This window comes from Xyrauchen texanus, chromosome 24 (genome assembly GCF_025860055.1).
Source record: "Xyrauchen texanus isolate HMW12.3.18 chromosome 24, RBS_HiC_50CHRs, whole genome shotgun sequence".
In the NCBI taxonomy this organism is placed as follows: Eukaryota; Metazoa; Chordata; class Actinopteri; order Cypriniformes; family Catostomidae; genus Xyrauchen; species Xyrauchen texanus.
Genome location: NC_068299.1, coordinates 33,623,241 through 33,649,110, shown reverse-complemented (window position 1 = coordinate 33,649,110; position 25,870 = coordinate 33,623,241). Strand labels below are relative to the sequence as shown.

At 38.2% G+C, this 25,870-nt stretch overlaps 1 protein-coding gene across 3 annotated transcripts in view; it reads left to right on the top strand.

The window, feature by feature from the left end:
• The window catches only part of LOC127618209 (tight junction-associated protein 1-like), a 129,051-nt gene that overhangs the window by 45,075 nt on the left and 58,106 nt on the right, over positions 1-25,870 (top strand). For 2 of the 3 annotated variants that reach the window (XM_052090535.1, XM_052090533.1), the window contains 3 exons: positions 3,227-3,288; positions 15,689-15,884; positions 21,518-21,546. In XM_052090535.1, coding sequence (XP_051946495.1) covers positions 15,729-15,884; positions 21,518-21,546 — 185 coding nt within the window. In that variant the 5' untranslated portion in view covers positions 3,227-3,288; positions 15,689-15,728. The remainder of the gene's footprint in view (positions 1-3,226; positions 3,289-15,688; positions 15,885-21,517; positions 21,547-25,870) is intronic. The other variant, XM_052090534.1, reaches the window with a different exon arrangement.

Genomic DNA, 25,870 nt, shown 5'->3' with positions numbered 1-25,870 from the left:
GGGCCTCTTATTTGTTATTCTTTGCAATATCCTGTGGCTTGGTATTCTCATCCATAGTGGAGGACTGCAGAAATGTTTCAGGAAAAAAGACCACTATAACAGTATTTAAATATTGCATGCTTTAAGGTGAAGGAGAGGAAATGCTTTCTGCAGAAATACCAGACTGACAGTTGTAAACATCTCCCCATGTAAATTGCAAGCTGCTTTTATCATTAAATGCGTTGGCCTCGGCTTTTTGATGGAAATGTAATTATTACCTAAATGTTTGGCTATTGTTACGAAGTCGCAAGTCAGGTTTGTGGGCCTCCTTGCTCGTACACACTTTCAGTTCTGCCCACAAATTTTCCATCAGATTGAGGTCAGGGCTTTGTGATGGCTTCTCCAATACCTTGACATTGTTGTCCTTAAGCCATTTTGCCACAACTTTGGAGGTATGCTTGGGTTCATTGCCCATTTGGAAGACCCAATTGCAACCGAGCTTTCACTTCATGGCTGATGTCTTGATATGTTGCTTCAATATTACCACATAATTTTCCTTCCTCATGATGCCGTCTACAGTTATGCTCAAAAGTTTGCATACCCTGGCAGAAATTGTAAAATGTTGGCTTTGATTTTTAAAATATGACTGATTGTGCAAAAAAAGTATTTTATTTAAGGATAGTGATCATATGAAACCATTTATTATCACATAGTTGTTTGGCTCCTTTTTAAATCATAATGATCGCAGAACTCACCCAAATGGCCCTGATCAAAAGTTTACATACCCTTGAATGTCTGGCCTTGCTACGAACACACACAGTGACACACACTGGTTTATATGGTAATTAAAGGTTAATTTCCCACACCTGTGGCTTTTTAAATTGCAATTAGCATCTGTGTATAAATAGTCAGTGAGGTTGTTATCTCTCACGTGGATGCACTGAGCAGGCTAGATGCTGAGCTATGGGGAGCAGAAAAGAACGCATAACAAGGTAATGGAACTTTATAAAGATGGAAAAGGATATCCAAAGCCTTGAAAATGCCATTCAGTACTGTTCAATCACTTATTAAGAAGTGAAAAATTCTGGGATCGCTTCATACCAAGCCAAGGTCAGGTAGACCAAGAACGTTTTCAGCCACAACTGCTAGAAGAATAGTTCGGAATACAAAGAAAAACCCACAGGTAACCTCAGGAGAAATACTGGCTGCTCTGGAAAAAGACGGTGTGGTTGTTTTCAAGGAGCACAATACGGCGATACTTGAACAAAAAGGAGCTGCATGTTCGAGTTGCCAGAAAGAAGCCTTTACTGCCCCCAATGCCACAAAAAAGCCCGGTTACAATATGCCCGACAACACACCTCACAGCTTCTGGAACACTGTAATTTGGAGTGACGGGAACAAAATAGAGCTTTATTGTCACAATCATACGCGCTATTTTTGGAGAGGGGTCAACAAGGCCTATAGTGAAAAGAATACCATCCCCACGGTGAAGCATGGAAGACAAGGACATGGTTTTGAACATAGATTTTTTTTATGTACTCGCTTAATTATCTTTTGTTAATTGTTGCTAAAAAATATTACATAGGTCAGATAAAAAATTCAATTATTTTATTAATATAGGTTTTTAAAATATTATTTTCACTTATTACATGTTTCTAAATTATTCTTATCAAAACATTGTGTATGTTTATCCAGTAAAATAATGTTTGCCATAGTATACATTTACTAGTCAAATCAGTCATTACATGTGGCATTATCAGGACTGGCAAATATCAGGACTCTTAGGAGTATTATACATTATATTCAGCATTACATAGAGTTTAATATGTAGTTTAAAATTCACTCTCGCTCTGAAAAGACTCATCCCGGTGCTCACTCTATTACATGCACTTACATGAGCAGGAGAAAACACTTTAAAAACCGCCACACCTTGACTGCTGAGACTTCAGTCTGATATCCATGAAAGCTGTACAATTGATTATATTGAAACGGAAATTGATTACAACTTGTCTCCGTTGTTTTTTGTTTTTAAACGAGTTTCTTAATGCAACACATTTTTACTTGGCTGTGAAGTGACGTCACTTGACGGGGCTTCTCCAAGCGTACTGAAAATATCCAACTAATCAACTAATCGATAATGAAATTCATTCATTGTCGATGATTTCCATTATCACTGATTATCGGTTTTATTGATTAGTTGTTGCAGCCCTACATACTACCTAACTGCATTTGGCTCCGAGTTAGTTATGTGTGTAATCAGATAACATTTTTCAGTGCCCTGACTCTATACAGTCATTCACCATAGTGTCATTGATACATTCACACTACAGGAGCACAGTTGTTCATTATACTCTTGCTGTGGTAATTGTGAAGGAGGGGTTCAGTCAGAGGCTGGTTGTAATGAGCAGCTCTTGTTAATTACTCAAAGGAAGAACAATTGCTTTGACTTCTGATTGAGTGAGGTGATTGCTGAGAAACTCTTCCTGAACTGTGTGATGATGTGTGACGGCTGATATTATTCATATTATGTTGACGCATTGATTGCAGTCTCACAATTGATTTTTGGATTAGTGTCTCATGGCAGACATAAAACAGGAATTCACTGTGATTTACAGACATGAAAATGCATAAAGTGTAAAATGTATAAGTTATATGATATTTATTGTTTCACATTTGAATTTAAACTATACTTCTGTTATATGTTTTCACTAATATCCTTTAATCTTCATTGCATAGTTGGAATTGCCAGTCTGCTGCTTGTTGCGCATTACAAACCTGGGTGTGCATTCATCTTCTGTAATAAACAGTCCATAACAATTCTCAATTGAATCCGAATTCAGAGTTTTAACTATGGCTCATCGATTAAATGAAATTCAATTGGAACTTGAATAGAAATACATTACTATTGTTACAATATTAATATATTTATGCCATTTTGAACACCCTTAAACAGTAACACTTTTGGTAGAAGGGCAAAGTATGACTTAATTTGGTCAAAATGATTAACTTTTTATTTTGTTGATCATATCGCTGTTCAAATTACAATAGGTTTTTTTTTTTTTTTTTTTACAAATTTTTTTTTTTTTTCATGTCATGCAGCCCTAGTTTGAACTATACCAGATGAGCTGGATAACACCTGAATCTTGTTGCAAAAGGTTTAATTACTGGTATTTATATTCAGTCTTTTTCTCAGTGGAGAATGTGACATCACATTTCGGTTTACCGACATCCTGTTTTTGTGTTTCAGAATGCTCAGGGACTGAGAACTTGTGACTGAGGACATCACTGACACTCCAACTCCAGTTGCGGGTATGGTTACAATTATCCAGTTATACACGTCTAAATAATTTGGTGTGTTTTTGTGGCCTTGTCTTGCATATCTGAAAATTGGCCTCCAGAAATAGCTTTAATTGGATGATGGCATGAATCTACAGAGCTCTGTTGTGAGACACTGTTGTGTCTTTAAATGATACTCATGCGGTCAGCTTCAGTTCAGGCATAAAGAAGAGATTTGGTGTTTCAAAAAATGATTCTTTTATTGCAAGTGTATTTTTTCTATTTTACCCATCCTATTTTGTCCCTTTCAGAGTTACATTTTTGTGGCAGTACTGAGAACTTTTTTCCTGGTTGCTGACACCTTAGAATACAGTTTCTTAGCACCTTTTTTATTATTAACAGAAGTTGCCTAATTTATAAAGAACACTTTAAATTACTGACACTTATGTGAAACCTTGTGTTGGATGTTTTCTGTGATGCAGAATCCAGTCATAAAAATGTAATTAATTATAAATTGTGTAATGTCATTTAATTTGATTTATATGGGATAAAATAAATGTATGAATGCACAATTAATGGTACAATCAAAGTAAAATTGTGATATGCCTAAGTATAATGAATTAACCACAAGGCTGAGCTGTAAATAAATATATTTGCAGTCTACATGTGGTGCGTTCTTCAAATTGAATTTGTGAAGCCGGGTGCTCATACACTAATAATACCTCATCATAATCGTCGTGTGCGGGTGCGTGCGTGCGTGTGTGTGTGTGGATAAAAAACAGCAGAGCACTCATTAAAGCACACAGCACATGCAGACTATACATTTTTATAATTAAATCGAAGCCTTTAGCGATTTGATAAGCACAGAGTTGGAAACTCGAGTCTTAAACGTCCTTTATCTCAACTTCTGGATTCAAAAACCTTCAATAGAATAGCAATTAACGGAACAACATGTAAAACATGTGGAATGAGTAAAGATGCTAGCACAACTAGGGATGCACCGATACCACATTTTCTCTTCCGATCCAGATATCGGAGATCTCCGTATCGAGCGATACTGATCCCGATCCGATACCAGTGTTGTTGTTTTTTGCATAATCAGTTTAGAATATCTTTACATTATTGTGTGGAACTAATTGGGAGTAATCGTTAATATGTAAAGAAACACAAACCTCTAACTACACATTATTTCAATATAAATGTATAGCTTATTAAAAACACTTTATTGTTAACTAGTATACTGGATAATGTAGCAGCAAAATTAATTCCAGTCTTCAGTAGAACAGAAACCAGTGTTTTATTTTTTTGCAAACTTTCTTCAACTTGTATCTGGACTTTAAAGGATTCAGATCTCTATTTTGTTCAATTTGTAAGATATCAGCTCACTTTTCATTCACACAGTTATTTTTTGGAACCCTTTCAACTTAAAGATTATTATCATTTGTAAACAAATAATAATATATTATAATAGTAATGTATATCAAACGTGCACCTTTAACTTTTAAACCCTCGTGCTTTTATTTTGACATTCTGAACTCTCCAGGAAGTTTTGTATGTGTCTGTTTGTAGGTAAGTTAGCATCAAACAGTTTAATTTGCTTGTTATTCTGGTAAAATGCATCTCCGGTGCCGTTCTAAATACATATAAGTGATCCAAACTATTGAGCATCTACATCTGAGATGTTGTTCGTGAGTAGTGCTCAAATATTTTGCAACGCGTGAAGGTTAAAAATAACTGCGAGTGTGTGTAAACAGATCAGCGCCATTCACTGACGCGCTGGAGCTACGCTGTACATTTTATATATTTACTTATTAAGCACAGACTTTTGTGATTCACAGAGCTATTTTACATCTTTAAGTGGCTTTGAATAAAATGCAAGAGTCATATGAACTGCTTTAATTGTGTTTTTATGGTTCTTTTATGCCATTTTTGGAGCTTGACAGTAACTAACATGACTAACACACAATATCGGATTTGGATCGGGCTCGTCGGACCTATACCCGATCCGTCTAAAAGCTTCAGTATCGGAGACGATACCAATCCAGGTATCGGATCTGTGCATCCCTAAGCACAACTACATCAAACTGTATTAGACATTTGAAAACTAACCCAGAAAAGGTGAGTCAGTCTTTCATGGTGTGAAAACTAATGTTTTTCCATGTGTCTGTTCATAAACAAAATGACCGGTCAAACATTATAATCCCTCTATAGCTTGATTTTTACCCCTACTGTGTTTTTTTTCTACACTTTTTGAAGTCATTGAATTTAGTTTTTAGATATTTAAGAACTGGAATACATGGAAAATAACCCTTTTTTAAAAAAATAAATAAAAAAAAGTGCTTGAAATTAAAATGGACCATTTCTTCCGTGTAATGTATGTCCATCAAATATGACATTCACACATTCCACATTCATTTAATAATGTGACTTTAAACTTTGTTCTTTGCAGTCAGATAAGAAAAATTAATTATAATTTTAATAACAAATAGCAGGGATGTGCAAAAACCAAGACTTCTCCCTCATTAATAAATGAACCGAAACAGTGCGAGTCTGCAAGATGAATATTAATTTAATTTAATTGATCAATTGTCACACATTATACATACATTTCTGCATATACATGGTGAAATTATTTATTTTTCACATATCCCAGCTAAGCTAAGCTGGGGTCAGAGTGCAGGGTCAGCCATGATACGGCGCCCCTGGAGCAGACAGGTTCAAGGGCCTTGCCAAGAGCCCAACAGTGGTGTCTTGGTGGTGTTGGGGCTTGAACCCCTGACCTTCTGATCAGTAACCCAGAGCCTTAACCGCTGAGCCACCACAGCCACCACTTACATTAATTTGTTACGCAAATTAATGTAAACTCAATGTTATTTTTAAATTGTACACATTATTTCAAACAGTGACACCTCATATCAGCTCATATATATATATTTTTTTATTATTGTGATAATAATAATGACAAAAAAAATGACAGACTACACTTTCACATACTTTTCTATTCCTGTTGCTTGTTCTGCAACTTATCTGAACTTTGAGCATGTATGTAGTGTATTAAAGAATGTTATTTTGATGAGAAATTATAATGTGCATTTTGCTCAAACAAACCCCCCCCCACACACACACACACACACACACACACAATTTTCTGTCATATTTGTCATGTAAGTTTTATTATATCGAATCGAGATTGTTGAATCGTGAACCTCATATTAGATATATTGTGAGATGACCATATCGTCCCATCCCTACTTCTAAAGTGTATGCAGTTGTCGTGCATATGACACCAGATAAAGAACGATTGCTGAAAAAGAACGAAGACTTGACTTGGACTAAACCTTGAAACATAATTGTTTTGTTTTGATTGGTGTAATTAATTAATTTGATTTTTATTACAAAATGTTATTACAATTTTAAACAAGGAATTTGGGGGAAAATAAAAACTGAATTTGTGAGCAAATAACACTTCATAGATGGCATTTTTCCCACCAGACCTGCTGTGCTGCCTCTGGTTTTTAAGACAACATTACGTTAGAATGGACCTTGTTTGCTTTAAGTAATACACTTTCCTTGACATTTTGTGCATGATTCATAACTGTTATTTCAAAGAGAAAAAAAGTTATTTCATCAAATTGTAATATCTTGCTCCACCTCTGAAACAACTTTCCTTTTTTGAATGACGTTACCGGTTTCACTCAGAAATACTTCATATTACAGAATTAAAATGGGAATGCCATTTTATGTCGACTTCCAATGGGGTGCAGCAAGACCAAGTTACTACACAACACCCCACAGAATGGCACGTTGTGCTTGTCCTCTCTCATAAGCTGGATATTTACAGTAGCAGGCTCTTTGGCTAGGCCTCTGGCATCTGATATACAAGTCATTAGGGACTTGAGATTGGGCTGTGTGAGGATATAACCGGAAGAAAGAGTCAGGAAGTGAGTGGGGTGCCAGGAATGGGAGTCATGTTGGCTCAATGGCCATTAAAAAATAGAGAACGTCTTACTGAGTGAATGTAATATAAACCTCTCACTTCATGTTCACATTGTGGGAAATGCTGAAATCTACATTTGTTGATGTTGATTTTAACTGTGACAGATGCTATAAACTTTACCAAAGGTACTTGAGACTTTCATTATTTTCTTTTTTATTGTCCAATTTTGAGTGAATGGTAAATGGTCTGCACTTATATAGTGCCTTTTTTAACCTTAATGGTATTCAAAGCGCTTTACACTGTGACTCATTCACCCATTCACACACACATTCATACACCAGTGACAGCAGAGCTGCCATGCTAGGTGCTAGCCTGCCATAAGGAGCAACTCAATGTGTGAAATGTCTGTACCGCTAGTGGCAAAAATGACTGTTTCAAAGCAGATTTCCCTGCCACTCTCCTTGTCTTCCATTGTCTTCTCATGACTTGACTATGGGAGCATTGAGACAGATGTGTTTAGAGTATCTCTCATTTTTAACTTCAGCAGCAGAAACGGCACCAAAAGTTGTTACGTCTGTGAAGTTAAAACTGTTCATTTCAATAAATTGATTTCAAACTGATTGTTAAAATGTATATTAAAGAATGTATTATAGAATATATAAAAATATGTTATTTTGCTATTTTAAAGCATGAAAAAATGCCACGCCGAGTTTTGAAAAAAGTTCCCAAATTTTTTCAGCATTTTTACGACATGTTTAAATTCAGTCTTGTTTTCATGTGCTATCATAAAATTGTGACCCAAGGAACGGGTGCAAAACTGGCCTGCTGGCGCTGTCTTGATTAAACAATGATTCCCAATTAAAAAGCACAATGGAGTATTCACAATGTTGGTTAACAGAAATAATATCTAGCTAACAAAATAATATTGAATATATTGTTAATATTGTATTTATATTGCCCAGCTTATGTTATAATCCTCTCCTTCTCCAGTTCTCTCAAAACGTATCAAAGTTCATTATAAGCACACTTCTAATGTGAAGAGCCTCTCAGTGAGGTTTAATTAAAGCAGTTTAATTAATTTTACAATCTACAACCTGCTTGTTAAATATCAGATTCCTCACAAATGAAACCGTGGCATCTGTGCGGGCATGTGATGGTTTGAAGGTCGGTATGTACTGTAATTCTGATACTTCTGTTTATATACAGCTCTTACACTCTCCCACAGTCATTAGTTCTGTCATGACACATATGTGGATATGACTGTAGATAGTTTTCCCTGATCACTCTTTTTAATATTGTAGTCATGTGCACTTTTTGTGTCACAGGTGATGGTGATGATCTAGTTTGTCTATTTTTCTAAAGAGCTGTAGGCCTACAAACACCACTTATCACTAGATTAACATGCTATTTAATGCCATGAATGCTATTTGTAGGTTGATTTAGCCGATAGTGTACAACACTTTGGCACTTTTAAAATATTGCTTTGTTTGTTTAAACAGACTGTCATGTCGACGTGACTCAACCAATGCTGTGAGTTTTGGGTAAGAACAACTGTTTTGCTTGAAAAATGGCAAGTGGTGGTGGGTGGACCTGTTTGGGAACAATGTTTGCAATTATTTTTGGTGCCATGAAATTACACACTTCAACTGTAAAGTGGGGGCAAATTACAGATTCTGTCTTCAAGTTTAATGTTTATTGTCATATGTACAAGTAACGTGTACAATGAAAATTCTTGTTCGAATGCTTCACAGACTATAGACTAGATAGGATACAATAGATAGTACTACTTAGTACATAATATGTATGTATATATACAAAGATAACAATAAACAACCAAAATAATTACCAAACAACAAAGTAACAGCGCAAGTGATGAGTTTGGAGAGATCAGTGCAAAGTCAAAGACAGTGTAGAGTCCAGTATTGTTTTTGATATTGCACACTAGTGTGTATTGAACATTGTCACAGCATTGTGATAAAAGCTATCCCTGTATCTAGTGGTGCAGGTTCAAATAGTCTTGAGCAGATAAGAGAAAAGTACCCATGCTGGGTGACTGTGGTCTTCCATGAAGCACTTTGCCTTTCTGAGGCAGCGTGTGGTGTAAATATCCTGTACTGCTGGTAGCTGTGTGATTTTTCTGTACTGTTTTTACCACCCTCTGTAGGGCTTTCTTGTCCTATATGGAGCATGTAACACACCCTGTGAGGACGGACAGCACACCTGTAGAAAGTGGTGAGGACTGTAGTGGGCATCCTGGCTTTCTTCAGACGCTTGAGGAAATGAAGGCGTTGATGGGCCTTTTTTTATAATGGATGCTGTGTGCATTGAGTTTAGCATTGAGGGTGACCCCTAGGAATCTGAAGCTGTCGACCCTCTCTACAATGTCCCCTTCGATGTAGATTGGTGCATGAAAGCCTTGCAAAACTGTTTTTATTGTCCTGGTGAGCCAGATTGTTATTAAGTGTGTGTGATATGGCTTCCTTAGTGGATCTGTTTTGCTGGTAGGCAAACTGCAGTGGGTTCAAAGTGTCTTACATTGTGTTCTTAATGTGTTCCAGAACCAGCCTCTCAAAGCATTTCATTGCATTGGGGGTTAGTGCCACTGGGCAATAGTCATTAAGGCAGCTAACTTTTTTTTCTTTGGAACAGGGATAATGGTAGTGTTTTTGAAGCAGGTTTGGTACAGTTGAGCTTTTTAAGGATGTGTTGCCCATCCCATATGTCCGTAAAGACAGCAGCCAGTAGCTCACTGCATCTTTTTAAAATGCATCCTAAAATTCCATCTGGACCTAGCAGCTTTGCGAATGTTGACTCAGTTAAAGTTACGTTTTTTTTTTTCCACGTCTGCCACAGAGACGGTAAAGCTGTATTCATGCAGCACTACAGGAGCTTGCACTGGAAGATATTTGTTTTCAAGCTTGAAAGGTGTTCAGTTTATCTGGTAGAGATGCACCAGGAGCTGCGGTTTATAATCATTTAAAGTTTGTATTCCCTGCTACATCCAACGTGTGTCTTGAGTGCAGTTAAACTAATTCCACTTTCCTGTTGTATTCCCGTTTCACGCTGGTCATGGCTTTCTGTAGGACATACTTACATTTCTTGAATGCATCCATGTCTCCAGCCTGAAACATGCAGTTGCATGCACTGATCTTATTTCGGATTTTGGGGGTAATCCACGGTTTCTGGTTAGGAAATGAGCGAACAGTTTTATGAAGTCCGGGAACATTGTGGCATACTCGTCCAGATCAGAAGGTGAGTTTTTGAACATGTCCCAGTCCACCGAGTCAAAGCAGTCATGAAGCTTTTCCTCCACTTCTGGTGTCCAACACTGCACCGTATGCGTCACAGACTCCTCTCGCTTGAGTTTCTGTTTGTAGGCTGGGAAATCAGAATCGAGGCGTGAACGGACCGTCCGGATGCAATAGGGAACGGTACTCTGCTTTATGTGAGGTGTTGCAGTGATCGAGGGTGTTTGGGCACTTGGTGGGGTAGGAGACATGCTGGTGGTATTTTGGATAAACATTCCTGATGTTGGATTGGTTAATGTCTCCTGAGATAATGAACAGTCCATTGGGGTGCTTGTTCTCGTATTTAGTGATGACGTGGTACAGTTCTTTTTAAAGTGTGTGTTCTCTTGGGGTGGGATGTAAACAGCGGCCATAAGCACAGCCGAATACTCCCTGGACAGGTAGAACGATCTGCATTTGATTAGAAGGTATTCAAGGCCCGGAGTGTAGTTCTGTAAAATTACTTCCACATTTGTACACCATACGTTGCTTATAAGAAAGCATACACGTTGCCTCTTCAGTCCCAGGTGAGTCACATCCGCCATGTTGTTTATGGGAGAGCTAACGCCAAACATTCCATCTAGTCGGACTGTTTCACCTATTTTCAGAAGTGTTTGGTGGTCATAAGTGATAAGATGGTAAACTGGCTGGAAGAATAGCGACCCAAACAAGACTATATGCAAAACTAACAAATCTGCGAAGAGCGACAATCAACATGTCGTCATGCCTCTGCGCCATCTTTAGATGTAAAGCTTTATATATAACATTTCAGTTGAGTTTTGTTCATTGATGTAATGACTGGATCTCCAAAAGAGTCTTCTGTGGTATAACAAATCCTCATACCAGATGCGGTAAATATCAAACATGTCACACAAGACCTTTTGGCTTCTTTGCTTTCCAGCTGTTGAGTGACTGGCAGTAAAAGCTGCAGGCATATTGCCAAGGACGTTTGTAAAATTTAGAAGGTATAAGGAAACCTACACCATTCATTTACTGTTTTAAGAACGACAAGACGCCAAAATGTCCAAAACCGTGTCTTGTTCTGCCTTGAAATGAATATTCTCTGGTTGGAAAAATTTCAGTTTTGCTAGGAGGATATTTGAGGCAGACATTAAAAATAAGTTTAAAAAATAAAAACTTTTTTTTAAAAATTAGCATAAATCATGTATGGAAATCATGTATGGTACTTGTAATTAGATTGTTTAAAAAATATATATTTATGTTTAATTTTATGTATTACATGATTACATATCGATGACATTACCTATTAGTCTTGACCTTAAAAGAATCACTAAGACTCAGACTGACTAATAGCACATTGTTGTTTGATTTGATGTTAACTAATGCTTTGTGGGTACTACACGACTCAAGCTCATCTCCTTTGATGTTTGAGTTGGCAACTGGTCTTCGACAAAAAGTCATAAATCTCATGGTGAACGGTCGTGTATTGTGCACACTCTTGCTGAGAATAGTCCCAGACGCTACAACAGTTTTGAAAACTGCTTGAAATGTAGACGTATTGTCATCAGGTGTGAGCACTGTACCGACAAGTAAGAGACCATTATGATCCAAAACCAATTAAATATAGAGAGCGCAAGAGGAGAGAAATGTATTAGGAATCAGAAGACAAAAATATTTATAAAATAAAATAAAATATCACCCACATCTCCCTACCTGCTGTCTTCATTATTTTCAGCTGTTTTCAGTATTTTTTTCCTTTGCAAATTAGCACAAATTTGCACAAAGCTTAAAAATGGGTGTGACCTTTTCTTTCATGTTTGTTCGAAAAGGAGAGCAAGGTATTGGGTAACAGGAGTCAAATCATTTGAAAATACATTAAAACATCAACCACATCTTAATACTCACTGTTTTTAATTATTTTAAGCAGTATTTTTAAATATTTTTTTCTTTAGCAAATGGTGTCAATAAGCGGAAAAATGGGTGGGAGCCATTCTTTTTTGTTTGTTGATATGTTATCAGGAATAAAGTGCGCAAGTTTGTGAATTAATTTTGTTATCTTAATTTTAAGATGCATTTTGGACGATCCGTTCGAAACAGGTTGATGCTAAAGGCAGCAATAGGCTGTTATTTTCGACGCAGCGAAATGTACTTGTACAATAGGGACACAAATATGTGCAGCATGCACACTAGAAGGTCCGTTACAGGAACTGCCTCAGTCGGGGACGAATGGTCCTATGGTTGAGATGCTACAGTCCTGTATTGTGCGCAAAAACAAGACTATAACCCTATTATACTAGCAGTTGTTTCTCAGGGTGACATCTGTAAAAGTAAATTTTCATGGCTCCTCTGTGATAAAACTCATGCTTTCGGATGACAATTAAATAATGGGGGACGAGCAAGACTTTTTGTCGATCACATGATTGTAGCTGCGTTGCTGCCATAATAATGGACCATTTCAAAATTGTATGTGATCTGGCTCTTGTTTTTCTTTTCCTTCAACTTAAAAGTTCCCACTGGTTCCCAAGTGGAGTGGTGATGAAATTGTATTATTGTGAATTATTAAAAAAAATGTCTGTTACACAATCTTCCGACTGTCACATCTGTCCGTTACTGCCAGAGCTGTTACCATGCACAGGCGCAAACGTACACCACGTAGCAGTGGTCAAAAAGGATTTCCAAAACGGCTTTTGGGTTATGAATTCAGAGATGTGGATTCAGACGGTAATACCACATAATCTTGGTGTTTGTCAAAAAACAGTAGGTAATTTGGCCGGGAATTTTCTCGTGGGAGCCAGGAGAAAAACACCAGTATTTCATATTTGGACGGCAATAAAATAATTGACTACCACCTGTAAATGCTGGAATCACCTCACATCCCCATGTAAAATATTTGCCGTCCGAATAGGGCTTATGATTCGCAGAGTGTCTGATGTCAAATCGGATAGTGTACGCTTGACTTCATGTTTAATGAAAGAAGTATACATTGGTATTAAATACACTTAAAACTGTGTTTTCATCAAAACATTCAATAAGTAATCCAAAAGATTAGATTGCTTAAAGTGTAATCTAAAAGATTGCTACTGATTACAGTTTATGTCATTTGTAATTAGAACAAGATTACAGGACAGGAATAATCTAACCAACACTGTCCATCACATGTACGTACCTTTGTTTAAAACATTAAAACCCCTACTAATGTAAGTTGTTTTGTCATATGTTTTGATTGAATTGAAACCTGAGACTAAGGGAGTCATGAATTTTTTGGGACTTTCAGGAATGTTTGGAGCCTCGTGTGTTGTTGAAACTAATGATGTTGTTACTGGTTAAAACGCATGCTCAGGGTACTTTACTTCCTGAATGAGTGCGCACCCGAGTCCAAGATGCTTTCACATTCACGCGACTCGTGCTATAGTTCCATTGCAACCGAACTCAGACTACCTCCTATGTAGTCTCGAGTTCAGTACTGCGGTGCGCACCCTGGTCCGCATGACAGCCTTCACATTACCAATTTTTCATGTGAACCGTGCTCTGTTTCGAACTAAACTGCCAGTGTGAAAGCACCCTAAAAGTTGACCTACTCAGACTAGAGGATAAGATGCCTTGTTGAGCTTTGTGTGAAGCTTAAGTTTAACAGTTCAGATGGGGTTACTGTCTTCAGTGGAATAGTAAGCTTTGAAAAACATGATTTGTTCTGCTAGATGTGTAAGGTATATCTATAGTCCTGCTGTGTTTTATTGCATTTTGGGTTAAAAATGACGTCAGTAGGGCAAATCAGCCTGCCAATGAGTGGCACATTCTGTCAGTGACCCCTCACGTGTGTGTATGTCCCAGCATGTGCCCTCCAGCACATTAGCAGCATGCAAAGGGAACACCATTGATTTCTATTTGGCACCACACTGTGAAACACTAGCCAACTCTCTCCCTATTTCTCACATTTTACCAGTCAGGAGCTTGAAAAATATCAAAAGTGATGAAATTTGCTGCTCTCTTGCAGGGGAAGGTGTGACCCAGGAAGAAGTGGAGTGAATTTAAGTGCTAACCATGAGCTGTTCTAAGGTGTTATGAACTCATGTAGCATTCTGACTGCATGGAGTCCACTGACATCAATGCTAGTTGCAGTTTTGCTGGTTGCAAAAACCTTTTCTTTTATTGACTCGCCTTGCTTGGTAGCAAAGCAGTCTTGTGCCATGCCAAAACTCATGCCAGAGCTTTTCAGACTTTTTAAACAACTATATAATTTAGGAAATATAAAGGCAGCTATGTTTATAGTGCTAGAAAAATAGAATATGGTATAGAATAGTAATAGTATGTCAAATTAGTTAGTCAAAAAGGTTGAGAACCTATGCCTTAACAGCCCAGGGCCTCAGTTAGAAAACTCTGCTTCTTGCAACCTTAGGACAAGACTATCAATTAGTCATATCTGTGAAAAGTGGGTTTAAAGGCTGATAATTGTCATTCACCTAGCTGCTGCAGATGAGTAAATAGGCTTTCGCAGTAGAAGTTTGTGACTGCACTGTGCATTAGCATGCCCACAGTAGTAGACCTCTTACTAAAGCTACTCCGTCAAACAATTAGATTGTATGTATTGGTATGTTTTAAATTAACATCATTTGAGAAGTTGACTTAAAGATTAATAGTTTTGGCACTGTGGGTTAGCCCTATATGCCTCTAAATGTAATCAGATCCCAACTACACACCCACTTTTGCCATTCTAAAGATAGCTTCCTGTGATCAATAAAAGTCATGCAGGCAGTGGTTTAACTGTTTGTATACTGGAAACACACTCCAACATGTAATCAATCACTCGCTTTAGAGAAAACCCACATTTTCCTCCCCCTGCCTCGTGCCCCTATATTTGTGTCTCTTAAAGCCTATATCAGTATCTCTTCCTTCTCTCCCAATTCTCTGGCTCCCTTGATTTACCATGTAGATATTTTAATAAGCACCCAAATCACAGCACATTTATTGACAGATGTTTGGTGGTTGTTCAAAGAGGCATTTTTTGCCCATCTATTTTTTACTCCGCTCCAGCAGTTTTTTCATTGGCTGTTGCTTTTTTAACCGGCCAGTGCTGCTACTCTCATCAAAGCCTATTGATTCAAACAGCTTTTTTTAATGTTGCTGCTCAGGGAGGAAGAGGCTGGGTGGAACAGAGATAGATAGAGCGAGAGGAAGGGGAACATTTTTTTACATGGGACAGGGCTTTAAGCTGCCGCTCCTTTGAATTCTCATTCTTCTCTCTCGGCAGGACTAACAGACAGTGTATGGAAGCACACTGATCTCCCAGAATGACGAGTGCTGCTCCAGCCCGAAAACCATACCGAAAGGCACCTCCGCAGCACTGCGAGTCACGCCACACTGTGCCAGTGTTCAGAGAGGATGGAAGCGGGAGTGCTCTGCCGTCTGTCAACCCAGCATCATCAGCCCAGCCTGACCCCTTCCAGGTAAATTCTCCTCGAAAACATTCACCCATTTTTCAGCGTACACGGTTTGCAGACCCTTACTCACGATGTCTTGAGAAACCTTCGTGGCCGCAAGTGTCCGACAGCGAGCTGGATGTCTCCAGTCTATCTAGCTTGGAACTCAGTGCCCTCCCCCCACCACGGATCTTCAGCCATGGTTCCCTCGATATGAGGCTTCCTACCAAGCATCAGAAGCAACAAGAAAAGAACCGCTTTATCAGTCATAGTGAAAATCTACTGGTGCTCTCTGATGAAGATGATATCCCCTCCTCAGAAGGCTCCCAACAGTGCATCCGAGGCGGCTCCTCATCATACTCCAGCAGGAGTGTTGAGCGCTCCTTGGCCTTCAAAGAGAAAGCTGAGATACTTGTACCTAGGGATCAGCAGCGACTACCCCATGCTGTTTCTTTTATGTATGCCCATCCACCCAAGGGTATCCTCAAGCAAACTCATCAGTTGGGAGTGCAGTCTTACGACAGTCTGCGCAAATCCAAGTCGGCAGAGATGCTTGGCCAGGCCAAGTCTGATGCTTGGCGAAGTCGCGGGCGCAGCAGGAAACCCAAAAGCATGTCCTTGGATAGGGAAAGAGGCATAGATAACTCTCCCATGGGACGTGCTGCATCAACATCATCAACATCCCCCAGCTCTGTGCCACCAGATTGGAAGATACAACTTTTAGAGGAAAAGATTAAGTTTTCCCAGTTTCTGGATGAAATCACCTACCGGGTCTTGAGCCCTGCAAGCCTAAAGATGCTGGGCGGCAAGTTGCCAGAGCCAGTAATGTCTTCAAAAGGGAACCAAACCAAGCACCATAACAATCCCCAAACTCCTGAAAAACAAGAGAGGAGCCGACCTTGGGATGAGTGGTCTGCTCACCATAGCAGGGCAGCCTGGAAATCAAGGGAGGGAAGACCTAATACCTGGCATATCTTAGCAGAGAGTCCAAAGAGGGTGTCACACAAGCAACATGTAGATGCCCATCAGGAAGGGGCTCGTCCTAAAGCTGAGGGCCCAATTTACAGCAAGGTGCGGGGTGGGGAATATTCCGAATGGGATGATAGGTTTCCACGGGGGATTCAGCACCAGCCTCAACCTCATCAGTTGTCCCATCTAGAGAGCAGAGCACTGCAAAAGGACAATATGGATAAATCAGGACTGCAGAAGGTTGATATTCCCACCATTTGTGTTGAGGGGGAAAAAACACCTTTATCAAATGCTACTGCCTTTACTATATTATCACAGATCAAGGTATGTCATTGACTTGATTTCTTTGGCTTTGCCCCACCTCATGTGCAGTCCATTCATACATTGCATATCTTACCTACCACAATCGATACCTTTAAAACAATTTCTGTGGAACAAAAAGTATTTTGAAAAATGTTGCTCTGCTCTTTTTTTTTCTTCATACAATGAAAACAGATAGTGACTGTCGAGCTCCAAAATTACAAAAATTTAGCTATTAAAGAATTGTAAAAATGACTTGTGCACTTTGTTCAATGTCTTTTGAAGCCATTATTTATTGAAAGTCTTCCCCCTTCATTAGAGCTGTCAAATTTTATTTGCAGTCACATAGATTCCAACATGCTGTGTCGTGATCAGTTATGACGTACGAGAACATTGGTGTTTGGCATCATTGGCATCATTGGCATCAAACCTGCACCAGCTTTGCATATGCAAATATTATTTGAGAGCTAATGGAGGAGGGGAAAATGTATCCGACATTTTCAACAAATTTATATCAGTTCCTCATCCAAAGCTATCGTATGGCTACAATTGACATGGGAATATATTGCATGTCATGGTTGGACAAAGCAAATTATTGAGGCCAAAAGCGCCAAATAGACATGCGCAGTTATAACCTCAGTTAATGTACTCTGCAGATGGACATGCTCCGCCTGTGTTTCACATTGGTCAACTTTCAACAGAGAGAAGCTGTCCTATTATCTTTTAGTATGGTAGATCACTTGATGACATCACAGGTCTGCACGCGTTAGTTTAAAATGGCAAACTGGCCATTTGAAAACAAGCCGCAAGATAGAGAAGCCCCTGCGTCATTCAAGTCTCCTGTCTGAGAACATTTTCTTTTTGCAGTCAATCACAATAGCGATGGTCAAACATCTTTTACAAAACTGGCTCTGTTTGCAGATATTGTTTGACACAAGTGCCGTATACTGGTAATACATCGATATATGATTAGCTATTTACGCTGACACCACCCAGTGATAGATAGCGCATGGCACACACAGAGCTGCAGTTGAGCCCAAAATTGCACACCCTCCCTTCTGTCTTTAAGCAGGCTCTCAGTGCTCATTCGGACATGAAACGAGATCTGATTTAAAGTGCTTGGGGTGTTCATAGCCAAAGTTATGATTCCCTACTCCGTAGATGAAGATCTGGGATTTCCTCATATGATTAATATACTTCTCGTTATGACATCCATTCTCACATGCATTTTTATAGCAAGTGTATTTCTTCTATAGTGATGGACAGATTCTGAACATTTAAATATATGTTGAGTTGAATTTGAATGGCTCTTTATGTTGATGCATGTAGTGTAATAATGCAGGTATTAAGTTAAAATGTTGAGTTAGTAATTAGAGGAAACTTTTTATTTAATTGAAGTACCCTAATGAAAATTAACCATGTTTTATGCAGTAATACTGTAATAGCCATATAGTAACCATTGTTTTACTATAGTAATATTGTAGTAACTACGACTGAAGTAACAATGAATGTTTTCTTGGCAGAAATCATAGTTTTGATACAATTAACCATTGTTTTACAACAGTAATACTGTAGTTTCCATATAGTAACCATTACTTTAATATAGTATTGTAACCATGTTAATTTTGAGATTTACTATGATTTCACTACAAATACCTTGGTTAAACTATGGTTACTGTAGTAAAGCCATAGTGATTTGTAGTGAAGTCAAATCTCTTATCAAATAGAATATTTTTACTTTGAATTTGGCTGTATTATTTTACAGACACGTGACTAAAACCTAAACTAATGTGTGTATATATATATATATATATATATATATATATACACACACACAGTACTGTGCATAGTGAGCATGTCTTCAAAAATAATGCTATAAATAGTTTTCATTTATCACATAATGTCATACAAAGTCCAGTAAACAAAAAAAGCTAAATCAATATGTGGTGTGACCACCTTTGCCTTTAAAACAGCACCAATTCCAAGCTTCTTGGAGAATTTGCCACAGTTCTTCTATCTATTTTAGGCTGTCTCAATTGCTTCTGTCTCTTTATGTAATCTAGACTGACACGATGATGTGTGGGGGGCTCTGTGAGGACCATGCCATCTGTTGCAGGACTCCCTGATCCTTTATTATATTATATTCTGTTTGCAAGATAAATGATTGGGAGTCTAAAATGTATATGTCCTTATTAACCCACTAAAGCTGAAAATATAAATCCATCTTAAGACAAATGTTTTTTATAAAGCATATATATATATATATATATATATATATATATATATATATATATATACACTCACCTAAAGGATTATTAGGAACATCATACTAATACTGTGTTTGACCCCTTTTGCCTTCAGAACTGCCTTAATTCTACGTGGCATTGATTCAACAAGGTGCTGAAAGCATTCTTTAGAAATGTTGGCCCATATTGATAGGATAGTATCTTGCAGTTGATGGAGATTTGTGGGATGCACATCCAGGGCACGAGCTCCGTTCCACCACATCCCAAAGATGCTCTATTGGGTTGAGATCTGGTGACTGTGGGGGCCATTTTAGTACAGTGAACTCATTGTCATGTTCAAGAAACCAATTTGAAATGATTCGAGCTTTGTGACATGGTGCATTATCCTGCTGGAAGTAGCCATCAGAGGATGGATCCATGGTGGCCATAAAGGGATGGACATGGTCAGAAACAATGCTCAGGTAGGCCGTGGCATTTAAACGATGCCCGATTGGCACTAAGGGGCCTAAAGTGTGCCAAGAAAACATCCCCCACACCATTACACCACCACCACCAGCCTGCACAGTGGTAACAAGGCATGATGGATCCATGTTCTCATTCTGTTTATGCCAAATTCTGACTCTACCATCTGAATGTCTCAACAGAAATTGAGACTCATCAGACCAGGCAACATTTTTCCAGTCTTCAACTGTCCAATTTTGGTGAGCTCTTGTAAATTGTTGCCTCTTTTTCCTATTTGTAGTGGAGATGAGTGGTACCCGGTGGGGTCTTCTGCTGTTGTAGCCCATCCGCCTCAAGGTTGTGCGTGTTGTGGCTTCACAAATGCTTTGCTGCATACCTCGGTTGTAACGAGTGGTTATTTCAGGCAAAGTTGCTCTTCTATCAGCTTGAATCAGTCGGCCCATTCTCCTCTGACCTCTAGCATCAACAAGGCATTTTCAGCCCACAGGACTGCCGCATACTGGATGTTTTTCCCTTTTCACACCATTCTTTGTAAACCCTAGAAATGGTTGTGCATGAAAATCCCAGTAACTGAGCAGATTGTGAAATACTCAGACCGGCCCGTCTGGCACCAACAACCATGCCACGCTCAAAATTGCTTAAATCACCTTTCTTTCCCATTCTGACATTCAGTTTGGAGTTCAGGAGATTGTCTTGACCAGGACCACACCCCAAAATGCATTGAAGCAACTGCCATGTGATTGGTTGATTAGATAATTGCATTAATGAGAAATTGAACAGGTGTTCCTAATAATCCTTTAGGTGAGTGTATATACACACACACACCAATCAGCCACAACATTAACACTGCCTGCCTAATATTGTGTAGGTCCCGCTCGTGACGTAAAACAATTACTCCAATAACAGCTCTGTACAATTGTGGTGAGAAGAATTGTATCTAAGAATGCTATTCTGTGATGCGGGTTGGTACTCATCTGGCGGCACAAGGGGGACCTACACTTTATTAATTTTGTGGTTGTAATGTTGTGGCTGATCAGTGTATATTATAGTAGTAATAAATAACTTTAGAAATTACCTCAAACTCCAACATTTTCCAGATGCAAATGATATTCCAGAGCCGGCGGGGCAGCAGAGACGATCATGCTGATCCACGTCGATAGATGGCAACACTACTGTCATATTGGTACTTAACGTACATGAAGAAGAGCAATGCTAATGCTAGCTAGAGAACTCTTGAATGCCCCTTTTAGATGTTAACACTTTATTTTACAGTGCTCATGTTACCGTGTATTACATTTGTAATTACTACTTACTAATATACTGCAGGCACTTACTGTGTAATTATTTTATTGCGCTGCTTTTGCTTACATACTGTTATGACTATAGTAATTAATAATAAAATATATTTAAATTTGTAATACACACACACATTGTAAAACAAACGGTTACCGATTCTTTTATGAAGCTTTGACATTTAGATATTACTGAATTATGACCATAGATAAGATAATGTTAGATGTATGTTGACAGGCAATTTTTGCCTTCTTGGTATTATAGACAAATGTAAAAAAGTGGTTTAAGGATATATGAAATATTTATTTGCATATAATACTATCTGAAATCTCTAATATTTGTGTATGATGACATTCCGTTTACACACTAAAGTGATGTTCTTTCTTGCAGGAGTCCTTATCAGATGCCGACAGGATAAAGTAAGTCTATTTTATTCTCACTGTAATGTTTATAATTTTAGTCTTTAGAGGGCAAATTTCATGAGAAATTTCTAGTTCTATTTCACCTAGAAGCCATGTTTTGTGTGCAGTTCTGGCCTTTTGCTTTTGTGCTGAAATAGCATCTCTACATTTCTTTTTTGAGATTCAACCTACAATTTGTTATTGTCAGGCACTTTAATGGCAGTTTGTAATTCATTGTTTCAGTACTCTACTGGTTTTGCATATGTTGCAGTAGCCTTGTATTATGTGTGGAAAATACTGAAGTGTGTCAGCCAAGTGTTAGGTAGCATGAGCCACCTCTTCTGACCCTACACAAAGCTGATTATTCATTGGCTCTTGGTGTTGTGTGGCCTGGTTTACCAAGAGCCAATCAGGTGAGGACACACCCTTGTGGTATCATCAGATGATTAGCCTGGAAGCTCCAGAGGGGTGAGACTCAGGCATGTGGGGGTGTAAGGTGGTCAGGGCTGGGTTATATGAAATAGGATGTTTGGCAAGAGGACTTCTGGAGAGCTTCTGTAACTCAACTGGTAGAGCATAGATCTAGCAACACCAAGGTTACCAATGTATTTAACATATTGTAGTATCTATTAGAGCTGCACGATTCTGGATAAATTGAGAATCACTATTTTTTGCTTAGAACAACGATTGCGATTCTCTCATGAATCTGAAGAAAAAATGCTTATTTCAGTGATTTACAAAACCTGGACATACTAATGGTGCTAAACAAAGTAACATGTAACGTAAATGTTCTTTGCTTCAATCTATGCCAAAATTCAATAAAGGTGTAAATCAAATATATTCATTTAAAATGTCCTTCGTCCACTAACTAACATTATAAACCATACAGCACCTTGTTCTTCTTTCGGCTGCTCCTGTTAGGGGTCGCCACAGCGGACCATCCATGATCCGCATATTTGACTTGGCACAGGCTTTACGCCGGATGCCCTCCCTGAAGCAACCACCAGTGGCTGGGGGACTCTCACTCACACCTACGGGGCAATTTTAGAGTCTGTAATTCACTTAACCTGCATGTTTTTGGACTTGTGGAGAAAACCATGCACCTGGAGGACACCCAGAGGAACACAGGGAGCACATGCAAACTCCACACAGAAAGGCCCAGTTGAACCCTGGACCTTCTTACTGTGAGGCGACAGTCCTCTAACCACTGAGCCACCATGCTGCCCAAACAGCCCCTAGTTACTATTGCAAAAAAAAACAACAACAACAAAACATATCCTGTTAAAAAGTGCATAAAGTTTCTCACAGACACACGCATGTGAGCGTTTGAGAGCAGCCAGCTGTAATTTAACAGGACACGTGTAGTGAATTTAGTCAGATCTTGGTAATGCTGGTATTTTTTTAGCATTTGTATTCAGTAGCTATTAAAGTATTGAACTGAGCAAAGACTTTGTCACACTCCTGGATAATTGTGGCTGCACCCTGCAGTTTGTAAACCTCTGTGCTGGACAAACATCTTTGGCGTTGCGTTTTAGTTTATTCAGCTTCTCGTGCAGCAGCGTTGTGTTTTGTAGATGCCATATATGGTTTAAAAGATCAACATTTAAAAACGCGTCTTGAGGTGAATTTCAAATTTAAATTTGACCGCCTTATAAAGGCATGCCAAAGAAACGTTAACATGCATTGCAGAATCGTTGTCATTTAGAAATGGGATCGCTTAAGTGTTTGAGTCGTGATTGTGATCTTTTAACGATTAATCGTGCATCTCTAGTATCTATGGAGAAAGTGTCGGCCAAATGCATAAATGGAGGGAGGAAGTGCCCATCTTCTGAAGGCATCAGACTTAAGCTTTTGAAATACAGGGGATATCTGTAGAAGTTCACTTTCTAGTTCTATCATTTGAAATGCCCTGCAACATCATTAAACACAGGTATCGCTCACACAGATTTGGTGTTTTAATTATGATGGCATTGTATACTTGTGTAAATAGTAAAAATGTATAAATAGTGAAAATATACTGTACTTTCATATACAGTTTGTAAATGTAATACATAAAATGTAGTATATGTGGACAAATAATAATATATGTAAATTAATAAATATATTAAAATGTGAACAAATTTATCTATTTTTATAAATATAAAATTAACAAACTTATTAATATAATTTTTTAATTATAAAAAATATTTGTCATACTTGAAATCCTTAAATTTTGTGATAAATGATTGTAGCAATGCTTAATAATTATGTGATTAATAGTATGTTTGTGTCATTTAAACATTATAATGTCACATTTCTGGAGCGCTTTATGGAGCGTGTACAAATGCCTTTTAACCAGATTTAGGGGTTTTAAGTTTGATGGCGTCATACTTTTGTAAATGATTAAAATGAATGTAATATAAATAATTAAACTTTCATATACAGTATAAACATTTATTGAATACATTCAATCTAAAATATTTGGATAAATATTTTTAAATTAGAGCTGTGAATTGATAATTTTGTTTAAACTAATCACACTTTTTTCTGTCATTAATCATGATTCAATAAAGATACAAGTTACATTTACATGTGCAATTTGAATGCAAATATCAAAAAGCATCATATATATTTACTTTTTATTTTGTCTCAAAGAACTTGCAAGCAATTGGTAAGTTTTATTTAAATTATTTAAATATGTACATGTTAAAATGTACTTTTTTTTTCTTTCTTTTTTTTATGTTTGCAGATAGTTACTAATTTTAACAGTTATTATCTTTTAAACAAGTATATGTACACATGCCATAAAATCAGTGGACATGTAATTAAAATACGAGCTAAATCCAGTGGCCTTTTTTTAATAATAGGATCAAATGCGCAGATTCAATTTATATCAAACTTTTTTGACAAGAGAAACTTAAATGTACATTGCCAATTTCTTATTAGACACCATGCATACAGAAATAAAATATATTGAATGCTGAAGTTTAATTTGTTGAAGTTTAAAATCTAAAAACTATTATTTTCTCTGGCTATCATTCAGTTTCTTTAAGTATACCTGTCAGTTTGCTGAATGTCCAGGTCCTACAATCTCTTGTGCTCTTATGCTGGGTCTCTCTCGCGTGGTTTCGCTTTTAAAACTAGCTCAGATGAAAGTCAGTGAGCATTTTCGCTCTCTGCGAAGGGATACAGCAGCTTGTCTTTATCTCTCGCCCACTCCCGGATGAAGAAACGTAATTCTCCGTAGAGTAAATTAGCTCCCATTTCATTTTCAAATTTTAGGTGATGTCTCCATGTACAATGTGTACAATTTTATGTGATGTCTCCTATGTCATTTGTTGTGCCCTTTGGACTGAGTATGTATGCTCCCTACGATTTGAAATCTCAGTTAAGGTGGCCTGAATACTCTGGGGAGTCCACTTTGCAGCGCACTATCAGGTCGATTGGGATAAACCCTTTCCCTCTCGTACCCACCACACCTCAGGTGCTCACTGGGCTACTTAGTTGGAACCACTTTGATCAGTGACATCTCGCCCTCTCTCCAGGGATTCAGGGATTCCAAGGCTTTTAACTCCAAATCCAACCATGCAGGTGTCACGTGACTAGTGATGAGGTGCTCCTTTTAACACAGGTGTTCCAACACCAGTTTTTCACTTTTTTGATGTACTCCATAAGCTTTTATGTTCTGTTCTGTTCCCTTTGGTTTCATTTCCAATGGAATCAACAATATGAAGTAAAAACCTCAGATCTGGTATAACATTAAAGTCACTCTTTTTGTGCTATTCTTTAAGTTGCAGACTCTCCAACAATCAGCACAAAACATGCAGGGCATTCTTGTGAGGTTACTTATGTGTAGGAGTCTGACTCAGTGTTTCCTCCACTGGTTCACTCATCTACATTTACATTTATGCATTTGGCAGACGTTTTTTCCAAAGCGACTTACAGAGCCCTTATTACAGGGACTATCCCCCCGGAGCAACCTGGAGTTAAGTGCCTTGCTCAAGGACACAATGGTGGTGGCTGTGGGGATCGAACCAGCGACCTCCTGATTACAAGTTATGCGCTTAGCCCACTACGCCGCCACCACCTCATCTGACGTCAAACGGAAGCATGTAGGACACAGTCAGGAAGGCAACTTTATTGATTAGCCTAGTTGTTTGCTTGATGGGTTGAGAGAGCTGAACAGTGTGTGAGGATGGGTTTCTCCATCATGTGTTTCCACCACCCTCTGGGTGGAAATCGCGAACAGATGTCGGCTATTGTTAACGCTTTGTTGGAAGTCACAAAAAAGCCTTATGAATCTGTTGTAATCATCTGCTTAGTTTCCTCAGCTGCCATTATGTATCGCACATGGTCGTGTGTT